General features: G+C 42.3%; 1 protein-coding gene across 1 annotated transcript in view; it reads left to right on the plus strand.

The window, feature by feature from the left end:
• LOC111222836 (semaphorin-3F-like) overlaps positions 1-21,011 on the plus strand; it is a 50,713-nt gene extending 29,702 nt beyond the window's left edge. Inside the window, exons 3-19 of the mRNA XM_022746692.1 lie at positions 523-683; positions 769-831; positions 3,316-3,435; positions 4,938-5,027; positions 6,115-6,208; positions 7,746-7,865; positions 9,699-9,838; positions 11,426-11,540; positions 16,178-16,247; positions 17,067-17,211; positions 17,364-17,586; positions 17,857-17,945; positions 18,109-18,150; positions 18,302-18,459; positions 18,632-18,699; positions 18,838-18,971; positions 19,110-21,011. Coding sequence (XP_022602413.1) covers positions 523-683; positions 769-831; positions 3,316-3,435; positions 4,938-5,027; positions 6,115-6,208; positions 7,746-7,865; positions 9,699-9,838; positions 11,426-11,540; positions 16,178-16,247; positions 17,067-17,211; positions 17,364-17,586; positions 17,857-17,945; positions 18,109-18,150; positions 18,302-18,459; positions 18,632-18,699; positions 18,838-18,971; positions 19,110-19,538 — 2,261 coding nt within the window. The 3' untranslated portion in view covers positions 19,539-21,011. The remainder of the gene's footprint in view (positions 1-522; positions 684-768; positions 832-3,315; positions 3,436-4,937; positions 5,028-6,114; positions 6,209-7,745; positions 7,866-9,698; positions 9,839-11,425; positions 11,541-16,177; positions 16,248-17,066; positions 17,212-17,363; positions 17,587-17,856; positions 17,946-18,108; positions 18,151-18,301; positions 18,460-18,631; positions 18,700-18,837; positions 18,972-19,109) is intronic.
• Positions 21,012-21,019: the final 8 nt, after the last annotated feature.

Here is a 21,019-nt window from a genome sequence, read left to right on the forward strand (position 1 = left end):
ATATTTGCTTTTGCAGTTCAGTTGTGTGTAAATGTAATTTAGGAGACAGGGTTGGATTCCCTGTTTGCCTCCTTGCTTTTGTCATAACCAGATTTTGTGTGGCCATAACCCTGTAATGGCAGGATGTAACAGTAATACTGAGAGGAAAAAGAGAACAAACGGCTTCTGTAAATTAATTTCAGAGAGTCTGATAGTAGGTTTGTTGCTCATTAGCATACTATCATGCCATCAACATTAGCATAGCGTGCGTAGCATAGCGTGTGCGTACGTACATGCATGTATGTGCGTTTCTGTGTCTGGTTAAGATAAATGGTGAGATCACCTCTAGTAAAGAAAGAATGGAGGAACTTTGGCAAACCAAAGGGCATCTCTGTGCCAGAAATGAGCAGCCTACACACATCTCCTGTGACCATGTCTGTGGATTCTGTTTCCCAATTTGACTTTATGTTTTTCTACTACAGTCTTACAGCCACAGCCCAAACACAAGCATTTATTTTCCACTCTTCTTGCTCCTTTTTTCAGAGTTAAAGTCTACCGGCACAGCTCACCACTTCTCCTTTCTGCTGAACTCGACCGATTATCGTATCCTTCGCATGGACGAGGACCACGACCGCATGTATGTGGGCAGCAAAGACTATATCCTCTCTCTGGATCTGCACGACATCAACAAGGAGCCACTCATAGTAAGAAATGTCCCACGCAAACAGTAAACTGGATGAGCTCAACACGAGTTTACAGCTAACCAGCATGTTGACTTTTCTCTGTCAGATCCACTGGCCCGTTGCCCCCCAGAGGAAGACTGAGTGTGTTTTGTCAGGGAAAGACACCAATGTAAGTATCCAAATAAAGTGATATCAAATTAAAAGATGTGATGAAACAGTTATTTTATAAAATCATTAGTCACTTGAAAGAAAATTAATTACCAAGAGTTTTTGCTTATTAAGAAAAAATGTTTCCTGGTTCCTGCTTTTCAAATATAGTCAAATATATTGTGCTTACTGTTTGTCTCTGTTTTATATCATTGTGAATTGATTAAATTTGGGTTTTTGACTGTTGGATGAACTGAACAATCAATCAACTGGTCAAAAAAATAAAGGACTCATTAATTGTGTTAAAAGTAATCATGCTGTTGCATAGTTGAATGTTTTCATACAAGCCATTCAAGCAATTCATCATCAAGACAAAGCAGGACGCCTGTAATGTCGCAGTAAATATTACAACCTGCGTCCTTTGTGACCTGCTGCACATTTAAACATCATTTGATGTGGTGACACCCTTGTGCGAAAATCCCCCCAATGTGTTTTCATTGCGTCTTTTTTGGGGGACACTTCAGATTTGAATGTGGCACTGGGGTCACTGAAGGACATTTGAAAGCACCTTGCAGCGTGTGACGAGCTGTGAAGCTCTCACTCACTGTCTCTGCATCCTTGATTGCTGATTGCATACAGCTGCCGCCAATTAAGCTCCAGCAGCAGCTTGAGCGAGCAGTCGTCTTCACCATAAAGTAGTCCACTAACCTACATATCTCATACATATTAGAGATATTTCTTTTCATTTCTTTTTTGTTTTTATCTTATTTTCTTTTTGCACAATAATTATTTTACTCTTTGTTGTCCTGACAAGCAGACAAAATGAATTAACCAGCGGAAGCTACAGGCCTGTCTGAAGTGTTAATACGATTCAGACATTCGAGCACAGCCACCGCCAGCGCAGCCCCCACAAGGCGGAGATGGAAACTCATCATTGAAATTCATATTAAAAAAAAAACAGATCCTTCTCTTTTGATTTTGTTCACACATTTGGAGCCCCCCCACCTCCCCGCCTACCCCCCCTCTCCTCCACTCCTCTCCCCGAAAACACACACACATACACACTCATCTCATCCATGTTAGGGGTGAGCGCTGCCAGAAGTGGTGAGCACCGACAGAGTGATGAGGCTCTGGCTAATAACCCTGCTCTCCCCTGCTGGTCGAGAGCGCTGGCTGCTGTTTATCCAACTGGAATGTTCATTTATGCGTGCTTGGTGACCCGCGCCTCTCACCGCCTCTGGCTACATCGTATTGGCCTCTGTATGTTCACGTGTGCATGTATGAGCCTCTGTGTAATTGTGTGTGCGTGTGTGTTTGTGTGTGTGTGTGTGTGTGTGTGTGTCAGAGGTGGGTTTGAAATTTCATCACTAAAATAAGAAATAAAATTGGCCACTGTGAGACATCTTGGCAGTCCGGGCCGCTCTTTAGGGAATGACAGATGATGACAATTCAAAAGCAATTCAGAGGGGATGTCGGTTCAGGCAGGAGGTCAAAGGCAATCATCCCCACTGTGCTCTCTGTGGGGGAGCACAACTGTGCGCGAATAATACACGCAGGCCCACTTGCGTAAACACACACACACACACACAAAAACACATCCTCTGAAACCTCTGACTTGTGCATCTGGCGTGTTGCTAAGATCTGCCAAAATCCCCCATCCTGCACACAATCTTTTTTTATGCTTGGTACATCCTTTCTTTTTCGCCAGCTGTCACTAACAGCCGACATGACGGACAAATCTGAACAGATATCATAAGCCTGTACATTTCTGTAGTTTGGAGTTTTGATTTGGGTGGATTGAGACCAGGAAGGCGGACAGCTGGTTAGACAAATAGAGATTAGAAAGCTGCAGACCTCGAAAGCACAGAGCCGCTTTCACCAGCAGCACCTCTTTGTCTTCACTCCAAAAAGAGAAGTGTTGTGCCTGCCTAAATTCTTACCACTTGAATAATTAAAATTCTACATAAACTCCATCAATATTGAGATTTTCACATCAACGTCTTTGTATTTTTCTAAAAAGAAAAAAAAAAAAAACCCTAATTGGATTTTAAAATCTCCAAAAACCAACATTTTCACTCAGCAGTTTCTTTTGGTCTAACCAGAATGTTTTTCAGTTGTCAGGTCTGACAGAACATTGAATTGGGTTTACCCTCAAACACACTTGACAGCTCAGATGCACTGCTTTTCTTGGTTTCTGCCACACAGTTATATGGTGTTTGGAAACATTTTCTCTCCGACAGTGTGGTCTGATGTGAAGCCTGGGCCAAGCCGACACACTGAGCCAGAGAACAGAGCTGCCAAACACAAGCCAGCCAACAGTGGAAATGATAGATGTGATGGTTTTAAGCCAGGCAGAGGGGTTATTAACCATCAGTGGGGCATTATGTGTTATGTAACCATTTTTTCCATTGCAGTTTTATGTTCAGTCTTTTTTTTCTTTTTTTTCTTTTTTTTTTTTTCAACCTAAATCTCTAATCCTGCCGGGTTTTGTTTTGCCCTCCCTCAGGGGGAATGTGGAAACTTCATCCGTCTGATTGAGCCATGGAACCGGACCCACCTGTATGTGTGTGGGACAGGGGCGTACAACCCCATCTGCACCTATGTGGACCGAGGACGCAGGTCACAGGTAACCAAAGACACAGCCAGGCAGCCATGGAGACACTGTGACCTTTACTCTCCACTTCTTAAAGAACCATATCTGTCAATCAGTCTCGGATCAGAGAGTCTCCTTCTGCTCTTGCTCCTCAGTTTCATGCACTCTGCTTTTCTTCTATCATTTTCTGCCTCTTAGTTTTCATCGATTTGCACGGTTTCACGGTCTGGAGGGTTCAAAGAAAAAAAAAAAAAGCTCATGGCCAGTCCTCCCCAGATCTCCATTATTATTGCAAAATTGCTGTCGGGGAGGGACCTAAATGCCACCGCTTAGAGATTGTTGCAGCAACAATCTTCTCTTGCTGCTGGGAATAGCATGTTGACAGTATATCTATAGCAAATGTTCCCTCCTCGTAGACCTCCCTCCCTTCCTCACCTGTTTATACACACCAGAGCCTGTGGCCTATCTTTCTGTCTGGCTGAGAGCCTCTGAAAGGCCATCATTACTGATGGAGCCTCTCATCCATCATCAGCCTTGTAGCTCAGCCCTCCCTCCGTCCCTCCCTCCATCCCTCCCTACATCCCTCCCTCCATCCAGCACGACGGCCACGCAGAGCTGCAGCAGCTGCCGGCACCGGCTACAGTCCACACACTTACACTCACCAGTCGGCCTGTTTAGTCTCACTGTTCAAATGCAGGGTTCAGATTTCAATGTAAAGGTCAGTCAGCCTCTTGTCATTCAGCTTCTCCCCTAAGGCCTAAAAGCTATGTTGCTTCACACTGTAAAGATTTTCCTCAGTAAGAGTAGATGTAAACAGAAACCAGTTGTTCAGAAATTCTTCCACTTGTTACACAGAGGGCTTCACACATTTTTAGTCCTTAGTTGACTCAAAGTTTTTCCCTTTACTGGAAACATTTTCTTTGAACTGCTTTTTTGATGCTGTTTCAGAACCCACACATTTTGGAAGAACTAGAGTACTTAGTTTAGGAGCATGTTTCAGTCAGGCTTGTTGAAGGTTACTAAAAACCATTAGTTTATTCAATTATTCATTATTCAGTTAAACCATTTCAATATTCTTCTTCTATATTTGTTTTAATATATTCCATTCTTCACTTTATTAGACACCACTGAAAGTCATGCATTTTTTCAAATGTTGGTTGTCTCATTTTGTTGCCTTCCCTTTTCTCTTGTCTTTCTCTGGAGCTGCATGGTTTATGCATGGAGTTTGCAGCTGTGTTTGCATGACACTGAGTCTAATCTAATATGGCTACTAAATGATGGATGTCACCCACCAGGCTCTCTGGTTCTCTTCACTCCACTTTGACCTTCAATTTGATGTTTTTATGTTTTTTTTATTTTACTTTTTTTCAGAATTTTTCATCTTCGTCGAGTCCGGTCCTTCTTTTTCTACTTTCCTATTTTTTTCTTTTCTTGTTAATGTCACAGGCATCATCAATTTTTGAATTTACAGTAGCATTGATCTGGAATCGAATGTCGGTAACGAGATGGCCCACTGTGCCATGTCTCTGTTTTAGGGGTCCCACTACCTACAGGCACCCCAATCTGGAGGGAGAACAAGTCGGGCAGCAGACTACAGCACTACATCAGAGCCCTTGGAGGCGAAGGTGGGCAGAAGGGAGTTTTGTAAAGGCTCTTAAGTCTGGTGCCCACCTGGAGTACTTTTTCAGTCTCAGCTGGAGTAGTGAGGATTACATATTGTTTGTCTGTTTTTTTATATATATATGTTTTTTTATAGTATATATATATATCTTGGGTTATTAATTCAGCTCCAAAAGAGTTCTACTACTGTCAAAATGTTCACTACGAATGTGTTTGTTATGTGGGGAACATACTTCCCTGCAGTAGCACTCGACACAAGAGTGCTTTGTAAATGTACTATTCTCATGCCAATGGAGCCTGTAATGGCTGCTGAGAGTGATGTCATATGTAGACACACAAACTGTGATAGGACCAAAAAAAATCCCACACACCATCAGTCAGTTGTACTCACTTTATTAATGACGTTTCAGTCCTCAGACCTTCATCGGGTAAACACATGTAGACATGAGGGCATTTTCATCACTACACATATTTTCTTATCTTCTTATTATCTTGTTTTAAAAACAAAAACACCCAAGAATGGGTTACGCACACAGCTTCGACATTGTTCTGCTTCCCCTTTCATATTTCCTACCTGTCAGGCATCATCAGCCAGCTTTGAAGTGCCCGACTAAAACTCGCTGCAGACACATACCCAGTGTTGACACAGATGTTCAAGATGTCCTCTTGCACTGTGGAATAATGAATTCTGGTTCGAGCCACTAATATCAGAAGCATGGTGGATGAGTTTTGGATTGCTCTCAGCATTTTCCTCCACCTCTCCATCTCCCTGATAACTGGCTTTGTGTGCTTTTTGTTCCCCTCAGCAGATCCAGCAGTGCTGTGAGAGCCTGTTGTTCAGTGCCTGTAGGGTCACAGCAGCTCACACCTCGTCATTGTTATTTTGTCTCTCCCAGCTGATCACATCATTAGTTTGATGCTGCTGCCATTTAAAACTGCTTATTATAACATCTAGAAGTGCCTTGTACATGCTGCATTAAAACAATAACACACACAAAACAGATTCCTTCAACACAGTAAATCTGTTACCAAATGAGAAGAGAAAACAAGAGAGTTATTTATGATGTTTTTCCTAATTCTTTACCGTTACAGGAATATATTTTCCGACTTGAACCTGGTAAAGTGGATTCTGGGAAGGGAAAATGTCCTTATGACCCCAAACTTAACAGCGTCTCCGCTTTGATCAGTAAGTACCTACTCTTTTTTTTTTTTTCCCTTCCTACGTGTTCAGACAACTTTAAATACTTATCTGTGGAAAACAAAGAAGTTTTGCAATATGTCTTTGGCTCTAATCAGTTCAGTGTGTGTGCTCACCTCAGAGGGATATTATTATTATTATTGAATTTAAATATATTCTTTCGGTTTTTGATCGTGTTTACTTAAAGAAAATCTATTTTGTTGGCTACAGTAGGTGCCCCACAGTAATCAACTCCTCTGATTATGATTGATGGTTTTAAATATCGTGCTCATATTGTGCACTAGGGCAGCAGGTAATACTTGTTTTCATTATCGATTAATCTGTCCATTATTTTCTTGATTAGTTGATTAATCATTTAATTGAAAGTGATTTTTAAAAAAGCCCATGTCTTCAGATTGCTTGTTTTGTCTTGCCAAAAGCCAAAGATATTGAATTTATAATCGTATAAAACAAAGGAAATCGGATGCAACCAGGGAGGTTTTGGCATTTCATCAATATAGCCTATTCACTTATTTGGTCAAACTGATGTGTGCACTCTCACGTCAGTGGGTGGTCTTTTGTTGTCAGCAGCTTACAGGTGGTCAAAAACATGGCTGTTGATCAGTGACCCGCTGCACTGCATGTATGCTTGTGTGTGTGTGTGTGTGTGTGTGTGTGTGTGTGTGTGTGGGGTGGGGTGGGGTGGGGGGGCGGACAAAGCCTCTCTCTCATGTCAGCTCAGTTCCAGCTGACCCGAGCAAAACTGTAATACCAAGAAAATCAGCTACAGGTTTTCTTACACAATTGGCAGGGCAGAGACATACCACACTGACACAACAGAGGAAACTGGAATTTCCCTGGTTTAGGTGTTAGGAGATGTTGGTTTTCTTTCACACTACTATTGCACTCACTTACCTCCTCAAAATGTCACTTGTATAGACAGCAGGAAATCCTAAGATCTAGCTTTTTCTCATGCAAGGCAAATGGAGATCAGGAAGTTTCTGTCTATGCAGATGTCAGACGTGATAGCTTGGGGTCTGCGTCAAAATCTGAAGCTAAAAACTTTGCACTAGCAGGCCTGATGGTGATGCTGAAGGGCTACAATATCAGGCTTTCACTGCCCCCTCACCTATACGCCATGAATGCAGCTGACATGAAATTGGCTGTGGAAATCCAGCTGTCCTTTCAAATTACACTGATTGACCTAATGAGTGTGATATAAGTATGATTACAGTGTAATTATGAGGTCACCCTTTTTAACCCAAATGTGCCATTTCTGACACAACTGAACCGTGTTTGATGAGAGTTTGAAGTATCATGTATATCTGTCCTGTCATCATGTGGAGTTAAAACTTTGAATGGCCGCAGCCACTGTTCGTGCCATCAGTCTGATTTTGAGGAAACCTAGAGGGGTGACGCAACGTTTTAATAACCTTTCAATCAGACTCGGTCGACAACATGTTCTCTAATTTAACCATGAAATGGTTTTCATCCGACATGACTTCACCTCTGCAACACCTTTCCTTCTTTTCTCTGTGACTGACAGATGGAGAGCTGTATGCAGGAGTCTACATTGATTTCATGGGAACAGACTCTGCTATCTTTCGTACGCTGGGGAAGCAGACAGCCATGAGGACTGATCAGTACAACTCCAGATGGTTAAACGGTAATGGCTCAACTCACGGCTTGGTCTGCACCCAGCATTATTTCTTTCACTCACTCACTCACCTCTCTCCAGATCATTTTTAATTTATTCCTCAGCTCCTTAAGAACGTTTGCTTTAATGTCTCAGGAAACATCCACCACATGCAGCCTCCACACATTACCCAGCGTATCGTCCATTCCTAGGGTCTTCGTGGAATGAGATTGTTGATCTTTCCAGCCGGCTCCACATGACCCACTGATCATTTGACTCGAAGTATAAAATGCACTGCGCTAATTGCTGATTGCATGCCTGTGGAGTCTGAAGGCAAGGTCAGTAGTTTAGTAGCAGGGGGAAATTACTGAATGTCAATAATGACTCAGACTAGCCTCTGCTCTCCAGTGAACCATGATTGTCACAGCACTATAAATGCTCGTCGGTTGCTTTTGGTTGATGTTGCCGAATCAATCACTCCCACCCACCCCCCACCCATTCCCCCACCCAAAAAAAAGGTTTGCTGGCTCCCAGATTTTCCTCTGACCCTGTTGCCCTGACAACAGTCCCCTGGTAGTGGTACACAGAATCGGGACACCTGAGTCCTGCTAATCAGCCATGTGGAATCTCTCGGATGTTTCCCCCTCCCCCCCATTACATGGTTTCTGGCTACCCTCCCTCCTTCTCCTCCTCCTCCTCTTGGTTTTGGTTTGTCCCCATTTGGGTCCCTGATTGGTCACAGTGGGGAGGGGCACCCTGTGTGTCCAGTGGTGACCCAGTAAGTCAGCCAGTGGGAGCGCACTGTGATGCCATATTGAGCGTTGTCACTAGGAAGAAATTAAGGGGTGCGTTTACAGGAGAACAATTAGAGCACTGTTCCAGGCTCGAGGCTAACAGTCTCTTTGTCAGAGTTTCTATGATGCCTGTGGCTGAATCCAAATCTTCATCCTTTAGACTTGCAGACTGAAGTCATACACACTGTGACATGTTCACTGTCATCACGTCAAGTTTCTGAGGGCGTTAGGCCCCGAGAGGCAAAGATGCACTATGTGCATTGATGTTTCCATCGATGTGAGTTCCCCTGCTATGTAATCCATTTCAAAGTGTTTTTTTTTTTCCGGGTCTACTCGTTCATCGACAGTTAAAGGACAGGTTCATATTTTTCATGTTTGTCTTAAAAAACAATATTCAGGTAGTCATATTTACATTGACAGTTTTTACTTGCTGTTCATACTGACTATCGAGAGATCCCTCCCTGGCACTAAGTGATGTAAGACAAGATCCACAGTCAGGTCCACAGTTGTTTTGTCCAAAAATATATATATAGTTTAGTTAAAGATTGAGTATGTATCTTCCAAATTTACAGTATGCAAAATTCCCTGTTTGTGTTAATATTCCTCCACCTCAGCTCAGCAAAGAAACGCTGTCCAGAGAAATGCAAAGGCATTTTAAACTAAATAGACTGTAACTTTGGAAGATATCCACTTGATTTGTCTTAATTCAGACTGTTGAAGCCGCATGTTAGCTTCAGCTTAACTTCAGGTCCTCACAGTCAGTATGGACGGAAGGAGTGATTACAGCTACCGGAACGTGTTTCAGTGTGCATATGGGCATGTGAAAAAAGGATGAAGGATGATATGCACAGAGCATTAACTCTTATATTATATTTCTTTAAATTAAATTTTTTCTTCTTCCTGGATGGATATGGTTATTCCTTTCTTAAGCACAGTCAGATGTATATTGCTATAAATTGTAGTTAATATTTCAACCAAAGCCTATGCCCCAAGCAGATGCTCTAGAAGTCTGTGCTGCATGTGCTGCACAGCCAGTAATGCTCTCTCCGTCTTTCTTTCTTTTCTTCAGATCCCACATTCGTCCATGCACACCTCATCCCAGACAGTGCCGAGAAGAATGATGACAAGCTCTACTTTTTCTTCCGCGAGAAAGCCTCCGAGATGGGCCAGAGTCCCATGACCCAGTCCAGGATAGGGCGGATCTGCCTGGTGAGTTATCGCAACCAGTCAGCAAATCTCATGTTGATCGTCACCAGTGAAAGGTTTAAATGTCTCCATAATGGTTAGTTACAGCCTGTTGCCTGTTTCTTCATCTCTTAGAGAACCAGAAAGAAAGTCCCCCATGATCACCAGTAATTGCTGAGCACAAAAACGTGACACACACCAACTACCAGTTAGAAAGCAAAATATCTGCTGTTTGCCTCAACAGTTAGCTTTGTGAAGCGTTCTGTTATTTTTGTTCCTCTGAATGAAATGTTTGAGCGGCAGAGTTTACTTTAGTCCGCATCTGTATACATGCACTGACATACATACAAAGCCAGAACCTTGTTTACTTAGTGATGTATTGCTGTGGCTTGGAGTGCTGTTTTTCACCAAAGACAGACGAATAATGACATGGTGTCCAAAACTTTCAAATCATCTCTACATGGACTTCAGAAAAATGTCTCTCAAGATGCTCTTGTGTTTGCTAAATGTATCCCTAAAGAATGTAATTTACAAGAAATATAGGCTATTAAACAAAGCAAAGAGTCTTCAGTCATGCGAGCAGCTCTGTGAGGCTGTATTTAGGCACAGCAGTGCTTTGAGCTAAATGCTTACATCAGCATGCTAACATGCATATAATGACAATGCAAGCCTGTTAGCGTGCTAACATTATGAATTTGCACAGAATACAAAGTATAATGTTAGATCAAAGTTTTTTGCAAGTCACCCTCTGAAGACCATGAATATCTCTACTCTCTACTAAATCTCAAAGTCTCAAAGTTGTCGAGTTATTACATAACCACGAACATCTGTCCAAAATCTGGTGCCAATCCAAATTAGATGAGATACTATGTCACTGAATAAGGAAAACTTTTGACCTGCTGGTGATGGATCAACAAAGTCATTAAAATTAATTCTCTTGGGAGCTTGAATATCTGTCACATATTTCATGGCAGCCCTGATAAGATAGTTCATTCTGAACTTAAATGTCAACCCGCTGGTGGAGCTACATGAAAAGTCAGAGACAGTAGGCTTCATCCTCTAGGGACCACGAACGTCTGAACGAAAATTTCATGTTAATCCTAAAATGTTTCGACAGTCTGGACCAAAGTCCAGTGAACCGACCAACTGACATTGCCCTCCCTAAAGCCACGCCGCTTGCATGGCTATTAAGAGTAAAACAAAACATCTCTGAGTCTGGAAGAGAAAACATGCAACCCTTCTACCAAAGACCACAATACATTTTAAAAACAGATTTCTTCCCTATTCTATGTTACAGTAGATAAAGATAGACCCAAAATGTATTTCTTCCACCCATGCAAATCTTTTGGACTGTGTAATGTCTGTTGAGTTCCAGCCCATGAATCATTTTCCCAAGGCTTGAATCTCTACCTCAGTAGTAGATGTTGGCTGACCTCTCGTGCAGATGGGCCAAGCTGAAACACAGAGCTGATCTTTAGTCATAGAGGTCCAATAACAACAGACCCAGTGCAGTTAGTTTGGACGGTTGTTTTAAACAGCTGTTAGTCAGACGTTGGACGGACTCTTCCCGCTGAGGCGGATGGATGACTACTGTGTGTCTCTGCCTTACAGAATGACGACGGCGGGCACTGCTGTCTGGTCAACAAGTGGAGCACGTTTCTGAAGGCTCGACTCATCTGCTCTGTGCCTGGAGCCGACGGCATCGAGACACACTTTGATGAACTAAGTGAGTTTGAATCATTGTTTCCCTCTTTTAAAGTTCTCTCTCCATACCTGACCCTATCAGAGGATCTCTGATGCTTGCTTTCATCTCTGGGCATTATGCACCCCAACCCGTCGCCACGTGCGTCCGCCTTTTTGTCCATTTACGCTCCAGTCAGCATTTATAATCTAAAAGTTGGCACGTTTTTAAACTTTTTCTCACAAGAGACAAATTGCAACCACTTAATGTGATCGATCTATACAACTCAGGCAGCATATAATACATCTGCTTGGAGTTAGTAATATGCACATAATGAATACGTCTGTGCCCTGACAAAAAACTTGGCAGAGGGAAAGTGAGAATTCTTACATGACCGTGTAACCACGACAATGTAAAACAAGGATCTCCAGATGGACGTCTTGTTGACAGATTCTGTATCAACAACTTTCTCATTTGCAGAGTTCTCTTCACATTTGCTTTGCATACTTTCACCATGATGTTAATCCACATTAGATTTTGCTGCCGTGTGTAGGCCAACAGCTTACTGTGCTGTAGGGACACACACCCAGCAAACCAGCATTGAGCACGTCTCTGCTTATGTACAGCAATACTGGGAAGAAACCCAAGGAAGCTGCGGCTTTAGATTAAGGTATCACTGACTCATACATGTTAATCTTGACATGTGTATTCCTTTGAACATTAACATGGCTCTTGTACAGTAGGCACCATCCCAGAAAGGTGCTGTCCTTAAAGTAAGACTGTGATCGTTCTGCTTTCGAGCACCATCAACATGTTTTACAGAGAATCTTTTTTTTTTTTTTTTTTTTAAAGCAAGAGACAGAAAAGCAAGTACACACACACACACACACACACACACACACAATCAAAGTAATGAGCAGCCGGGATCAGTCTGACCCCCTGTGGATCTTCGCAGCCTGTCCATCACTCACATGACTGACAGGATTAAGGAGGGATTTGTAGTATCCTTGAAATTATAGTGACTGGTGGTATGAGCAGCAGATCTTTCACTACTTTTCCCCTTGTTTTTTTGCTGAATTTGAGGGAAAAAAATGTGCTCTCACTAGGAATTAAAAACTCAAATTCACACACATTTTCATGATACTTCAAAATTAATTATCTATCAAGTTTTAAGTCTTCTTTTTAAAAAGAAATAACATTAAAATCAAATGAGAAAAAAAGACTAACCCTTCTGTATGGGGAGAGTGTGGAGAGGGAAGTGGTTGAGCTGACAGATGTCACAAAACTAAATAGTTTGCATTAAACGAGTCCAACACTACCAGTTTACATTTCATGCCACAAAATGGGGAAAAAAAGAGAATTTGAACTACACTGTAACTACGATTTGTAGCTGTTTTTATGAGACTATAATTATCTTAAAATGAGCCAAAATTAACATAATGAAATGAAACATGGGGCTTACTGTGTATACAGGACCCTGACACAGCAAACCACACTCAAAGAACTAATGCAGACAAAGGCAGACTGATCAGACGCTTTTATTACCTCAAATCTTCAGTACAGACGAAGGTCAGCAACATACGCACACGTTTCTTTTTATAATTATAATTGTTTACATTCAGATCTTGTCCATTTATTGTGATTGTATTAAATAATTCACCCGGTAATTGTGCATCAAACACAGCTGTGAGGTGAAAGTATGACAACACCTCTTATTTCTACTATGATTCGGCTTTGTAGGTTGCAAATGTATGTTTTGCATCAAGAGCACTCAGTGTCAGTGACAGAGGAGCGCTCAGAGCTGCTGCACTTTGAGTCTGCACACATCGCAGCAGGTCATCTGTTGTCTCAGTGCGGATGAGCGCTCGCGGTGAGGTCACTGTGAGTCCTGAGGTGCGGTGTGACATCCCACAGCTCTGTGGTCGCCCTTCCCACAACCACAGACAGTCTGCTAGAAATGTATTCTGTCTCCAGTCCTGCTGTGGTCCCGATGGAGGCACCAGCAGAGGCATCAGAGTGGTTGCATGAGGACTCGTGGGAGAGAGCGGAGTGCATTCGCATGGTGAAGCTGAGCCGAGGCTAACAGAGGAAAAAGCATTCAGTGTTTTACCCAGGGAGAGGAGGATTGTAAAGACAGAGGGGAAAGAGACACAGAGACGCGAGAGAGATGAAAATGTCTGCCAGACAAAAACGAGAACCAATGTGTGGGCAATAAAGTTTTATTGCCTTTTCTGAAATGTAATTACGCCGTGAAACGTTGTTTTTTCATTGAGTTATTTTTTTATGTCATTGTAGCCCACAATTCCCAAAACCCTTTCATTCTTTATGAAGAAGTTTGTTGTTGGTTTTTGTTTGTTTTTTTTTTTCTCTGTAATTATTCCAAGTGGACATTTCAACAGAATATTTTCGGTGCACATCTCTTAGAGAGCTTGACAGTCCTTCCTTCCATCCCGCGATTATTCACATCTTTCACCCTCTCTTTTGTTTTTACTTTTCACAGCACCTTACTTATCCCCAGTCTTTGTGTTCAGAGATGTTTCTCTGCTAATGTGACGCTGCGAGAGCTTCACAGACTCCGTCTGATCTGACACATCAGAAACAAAAGTTGCTGTGACGCAACTTGTTCCAGTTCTCGCCTGATTTATTTCTTTTCTCTTTCACTGCGCTCACTCTGTAGCCAGGAGGTCTGTCAAACTGGCGTCAGATGGGTTATGAATTTCTACTTTGTTTGCCAAAAGTTAATTTTTGCTTTAGTGTGCAGCCATTACCTGTCATGTTTGTACTTTGGCATGTAGGGAGATTTTTTTTTTTTTTTCTGAAGAGATTTAAAACTCCTGATCAAAAGGGAGTTTGTGGATTTTGCAGCTTTGCAGAGTCAGAAATGATGTTTTTAAATAAACCATGTCAATTTAAGCCTCCTCCCTGTTTATTTTGTGCGCACTTGATAACGCCAAGGGCACAAGGATCAACATTTCACCGTCAGTTCCAAGGGCATGATTGTGGCTTCGCATTTAGTTCTTTTTCTTCTTCTCAAGTTCATTCAGGTGATATCTGAGAGATAAATATGAGAGGGCGGCTCTGCATTCTTACTGTGGTGTGTCAGATTAAGAGCTTGACAGATAACCATGAAAAAGACCTCAGGTTATAAAGCAGAGGATAGGATTCCATGCCTGTTCATTGTAATTGTTATTTTTCCAAGGACCTTTTGACTATTGATAATTGTTGTCCTAACTGTTCAAGGCCATTTGAGACAAGTGGTCTGAGCTCACTTCACTAGTTTCCCACTGATGCAAAGATATAAATGGACCTACGTGTTGAACTGAGGGTGAGGTGTTATTCTACTCAACCTGTCTACTCAAAATTTATTTCAGTTTTCTTCCTCATTGTTTTTCCTTGCACTTTTCTCTCATTAAGCCATCAGAGGATATGCAGGGTTCACAACTGCCTCAACCCCTACAGTCATCAGATGCATATGGCTCCTATTAAAGCCATGTTTCACCAGAGATCTCTATTTCACTTATATTCCCCGCTGAGACAGGGTAGTTTCAGCTGCGGAAGAGTTTGGGTTCAAGATCTCATTGAGGCTCTGGTAACCACAATTCGCGAGGAAACTCTCCCTTAACCCCCCCCCCCCCTCGTAGGAAGCACAATAACATCTCTATATGTCACAATTACAGTTGCTTTGGGTCGGAACCAGGTGGAATCTGCGAACTAATAAAGACTTTGATACGAGACGCAGACATTAATATTTACTTTTCTTTCACTGACCACTCATCATGTGATCGTTATTGTGCTTCTGAGGAAAAGTTGCCCTCTTATTATATTTAATATATTCACTCAAGTACAGTTTTGAGGTACTTGTACATATTTCTATTTTGTAGTATACTTCTTTTCCACTAACCAGAGGCAAATACTCCACTTTTTACTCAACTACATTCATCTGACAGCTGCAGCTACTACGCAGATTGAGATTTTACATACAAACACACACTTGTTAAAGCGTTTGTAAGAATTAAACCAGTGGCTCTCAACCTGCTTTTCTTGGGACTCCTTACAAAAAAGCGGTGTTTCTCTTGTCATGTGTGTCAGGTGTCTCTGGATTTCTCCTCTTAACTTCTCACATGGTTTCACTTAACTGTTTGAAGGCCAAAGATGTAAAATTCTCAATTTTATTTCCCAAGAAAGCGAAGATCAGAGAAAAGTTATATGAACATTTTTGTGCGGCAGAACTTTTCATCTTTCCTGCAACATGAATGTCAGATTTATGTTGTGACCCTTTGGACTATCCATCCATCCATCCATCCATTATCTATACCGCTTATCCTTGTAGGGTCGCTGGGGGGCTGGAGCCAATCCCGGCTGACATTGGGCGAGGGTGGGGAACACCCTGGTCAGGGACTAAATGATCTAACTTTATACAAAGTTGTTCAAACTAGCTCCAACCGGCCACAACAGTAAAATGCTCAAACGTATGAACGAGCTTTTCGAACGACACATTTTGCGGATAATACTTACTTACTTTCATTTAAGTAAAATTTGGAATACCAGACTTTTTCTTTTTAATGACTATATTTAAATTGTTTTATTGGTACTTTTATTTAAGTAAAGGATCTGAATACTTCTTCCACTGCTGCTTTTCCCGGTTTATTGCTGTGACTATAAATTCTTTTATTTTCTTCTAGGGGACGTCTACATCCAGCCAACTCAAGACACCAAGAATCCTGTCATCTACGGAGTCTTCTCAGTTTCCGGGTGAGTGACTGACAGCTTTCTCAAACTCTCTTAACTTTCATGCAGTTTTGGAGGAAAGGTGTAATTTGGTTTCCTCCTGCAGTTTTTATTCTTTTCCGCTCAGCCTGAAGGTGTCAGCTCTCTCTGATATTGAAATGCTGTGTTGCGCATGCATGGCCCTGTCAGATTCAGGCTACAAAGACAAGACAGAAAGTGAATCTGGAGCCCAGAGGGAGTCGCGCTCCTCTGAGAGACTGACTGAGCCTGTAGTTCCTCATAGGTCAGGTTTTATAGTAAGTTGTCATTCAACACATAGCATTAAAATTCAAGGCAAACAAGCAGACATGTAAATTGAAATTCTGACTGCGCACAAGCGGGGAGAGGTGCGCACTGAGTCATAATAAACATGTCTTGATTAATGTATTTGAGAAACAAATACTGGTATTGTTTCCATCCTGTCCTCAGGCATCACTCACATTTTAAACCCAGCAGATAAAAACATGTGGTGCTAATGATAGAGGCCCATGACAGGAGTTACAAACATAGTACACCCACCACACAGCAGCGAGAGCCTGAGCTCTGGCGATTCTCTGCAGTACGTGGGTGTTTGTATGTCAGTGTATCAGACAGCTTGACTCTAGTTGAGTTGGTTTGAGAGTGTGTTTGTGCGTCATAATGTTTCGGTGCGTTCCTGTAAGAGGCCGGCTGAGTACGTGGGAAGGAAGTAGATTCTACCAGCCGCAGAGAGCGCCCACAGTAATTATCTCAGGGAGTGAGTTAATCTGTATCCACTCGCTGCTGTCTCTCTGTGCTCACCCTTTTTCTCCTGCCCTCCTCCAGATCCGTCTTTAAAGGCTCGGCAGTGTGCGTTTACTCCATGGCTGACATCCGTATGGTCTTCAATGGGCCTTTTGCCCACAAGGAAGGGCCCAACTACCAGTGGGTGGCATACACTGGGAAGATTCCCTACCCACGACCTGGCACTGTGAGTTATAAACAATAAAAAATGATGAATACACCCTTTCTCACATCATAAAGAAAATTCTCTGTCATCATTTTTACAAGAACAAGTTTTTACTGCAAAAGGTAAATTGGTAAATTGCAGGTTTGACAGTTTCACTTCTTTATTGTCTGTAGTGTCCTGGAGGCACTTTCACCCCCAACATGAAATCCACAAAGGATTACCCAGATGAGGTTATCAACTTCATGAGAAACCACCCCACCATGTACAATCCTGTATACCCGGTGCACAAGCGCCCCCTGGTGGTCAGAACCAACGTGGACTATGAGTTCACCACAATTGCCGTGGACCAAGTGACAGCTGCTGACGGGAGCTACGAGGTGCTCTTCCTGGGAACAGGTCAGTGACATTATGGGATGACTGTCCAGTAATCCAGCAGTCATATCATTGTGTAGTTTTAAAATTATATTATGTATAAATCCTCTAGTGTTGGATCTGTATGTTGAGGTTCACGCACAAGTCGAGGATGTGTCTTTCCCTCTTTAACATAGATGGGTCAGACTGTGGGATCCCTCAAAGCTATTCTCAGTTTGAAATATTGATTTTATAAATATTAAGATATTTCATGGGGTAAGCGAGTTAAACGTGCGTCTCGCTTCTGTTTTACAGATCGGGGGACGGTCCAGAAAGTGATAGTCCTGCCTAGAGACGACTTGCAGACAGAGGAGCTGGTCTTAGAGGAAGTGGAGGTCTTCAAGGTCAGTCACCCCATCTTATTCTGTTTTTTCTCCCCCTCCGTCTGTCCCATTCTCTGTGTAAGTGTATTCTATTTGTTGCCTGAGATAATAATGATTTTCTTTTTGACATTTTTGATATTCACTGTCCGCTTATTTAAAGCTGTTTTTAACTGTATCCCTGCAGGTTCCCACACCAATTACCACCATGAAGATTTCATCCAAACGGGTAAGTTACCTGGAAACTGCTTGGATCAATAATTCAACTAAGAAGTATTCATAAATTACACCAAAACAGTCACATTATAGACAATATATAGAGTCAGTGTGCATCTGATTTCTGTTTTTATATCCTGACCTTTACATGTGTTTCACTATAGCAACAACTGTACGTAGGGTCAGTCTTGGGCGTGACCCACCTGGCTCTCCATCGCTGTGATGTGTACGGGGAGGCCTGCGCTGACTGCTGTCTGGCCAGAGACCCGTACTGCGCCTGGGACGGCAAATCCTGCTCAAGATACTCAGCCTCACAGAAGAGGTGAGGATCAAGATAGTGTAGACAGGCAGGCGCACCTTGGTACAGTGCATAGGAAATTGTGTTTGGCATAGGAAATGTCTCTGTCCTGCGCATTGTTTTTAGCACATGTGACATTTTTAAAATATGTGGAAGTTAAGCTTTTTATTTTCGTATGTTGATCTGACCCCTCTAGACGGAGCCGTCGACAGGATGTAAAGTACGGCAACCCAATCCGCCAATGCAGAGGTTATAATTCCAATGGTGAGTGTCCATTTTGTCTATTATTTATTGGCTTGTTGTTCTTATTTGTTTCTTCCCTACCTCTATCTGTCTTCTTCACATATTTTATATATTCTCTCAGAAATACTACATAAAATATATTTGCATATTGTTTTATAGCAAACAAGAATACTCTGGAGGCAGTGCAGTATGGGGTGGAGGGAAGCACTACATTTCTGGAGTGCCAGGCCAGGTCTCCTCATGTGTCTCTGAAGTGGCACCTGCAGAAGGAAAACAGCGACAGGAGGAAAGAGGTGAGCAAAACTTTCACTGTGAAGCAGTTAGCTGTCAGTTGTTCACTTTGTGAACACGTACATTGAATAGGTTTCGGTGTTTTGGCTTTTGTTAAGTTTTTCAAACTGTCCTCTTTGCTGTCTTCCTGCTCTTTCAAGATCCGCTCAGAGGGCCGCATCCTGAAAACAGAACAAGGCCTCCTGATCCGCTCGCTGCAGTCCTCTGACAGCGGCATCTACCAGTGCACGTCCACAGAGAAGAACTTCAAACACACACTGGTCAAACTGCAGCTCGTGGTCCTTTCCAGCCGCACAGTCAACAACGTGTTGGTGGAGACGGGCAGCCCGGCCCTGCCTCCGCTCCAGTCCAGCGCCTGGACTCCGAGCGCCGGCCAGTATAAGGACCTGCTGACCATTCTGAGTCAGCCGGAGATGGGCCTGATCAACCAGTACTGCCAGGATTACTGGCAGCTCGGAGAGGGCAACCTCGGGGACAACAAAGCCAAAAGCCTGAAGGAGCTGAAGGAACAGAAGAAGCCTCGCAACCGTCGGCATCATGATGAGCAAACAACTCCAGCTGAGACATGAGAAGCTTGACACACACCCCATCATCCTCAAACATCCCCTCCTGTCTACCTGTTCACACAACCTCCTAAACACTGCAACCCTCCATTTAGGGGAATGACTCCAGTCAAATGATAGAAAAATCTAATTATCGTAATGGACAAGACAGACACTGCAACCAAAAGCAACAACATCAAACAGTTTCTATGTAACTGTTAAAAAAAGTACACAATATTTATTGTAGGTTGTAAAAAGTAATTCTTTGTACCTATCTAGGAAACATGTTTTTTGTGAATAGGTAAATCGTGCAAATATTGTTGTTATTATAATATTATTGTTAGTGTTATTTGTTTATTACAATGTGTTATTATGTTGAGAATATCTTTATGTTTGGTGTTTTTGAGAAACAGCAACAATAACCCAGGACATTGGAAGTATCCACACATGGACAAGGACCGATGGACATGTATTCAGAAACTGTTATAGGCGACCATGTTGGATCACATGACTGCTGGCAGTATTCAGTGTCTAAGCTGGAGGTCGAGTCAGGAAGTCGCTCAAGCTTCCCTAAACTCCTTCACCAGAACTCTACTGTATATCGGACAGTGTTTTTTTGTTTGTTTTTTTTTGTTTTTTACTGCGAGATACAAGCTTTTTGATGAAAAGATGAGGGCATTTCATGGGACATTCATGGATAGAAGAAATGCCCACAGACTGCAGCTGTGACAACTTGTTACGGTCATACAGTCACATGTGAATGAAAAGCCTCTGTGACGTCTCTCTCCTTTTACCGATGTGGTCCAGCCTGGCCTCGAGTAATGATGTTACATCCCTCGTCCCAAATTCTTCCAAAATCAGTTGCTGCCAAGTGTTTGTTTTTGTTTATATGTGAATATCACATCTCAATGTTGTATCCTTAACAAACGTGATCTTTGTGATAAGCTGTTTTATTTGGGGGAAAGGGTCTTTTAATGACACAAAAGCTGAAAATATAACATTGCCTTCTCTTTTCTCTCTTCAGAGATAAGAAATTCCAGCAGGCAGCTATATGTGAGTTTGTGACAGTTTGTGATAAAAACTATTAGAGACAAAGCACCTTCTGTTGCCAAATTGGTGATCATGATAAACACTAAATACTTCACATGTATCTGTGGCATATTTTGCAGTATATTCATATAAGAGAGAGCATGCAGTTTGTATGCTCAAAGGATTTTTTTTTTTTTTTTTTTAGCTCTAAATGAATCCAAAGTTTGCATTCCTACCAGTTTTATGCTAAATATTGGTTTCACAAAGTGAATATTGTGTTTGGCCACATAAGCAGTCTAAACTTCAGTTAGATTACAGTGACAAATGTGTTGTTTTTCAGTGCTTGAGGACTGGCCTGTTTTATTGGTGCTGTGTTAACTGTTATCAGCTGGTTCACAACAGAGCTTTCAGTCTAGTGCAGTGCCATCCTGCTATCAACCATGCCACAGACTTCATATAAAACTGTTTGTACTGAGGAG

This window comes from Seriola dumerili, unplaced genomic scaffold, assembly GCF_002260705.1.
Source record: "Seriola dumerili isolate Sdu_G_001 unplaced genomic scaffold, Sdu_1.0 BDQW01000109.1, whole genome shotgun sequence".
In the NCBI taxonomy this organism is placed as follows: domain Eukaryota; kingdom Metazoa; phylum Chordata; class Actinopteri; order Carangiformes; family Carangidae; genus Seriola; species Seriola dumerili.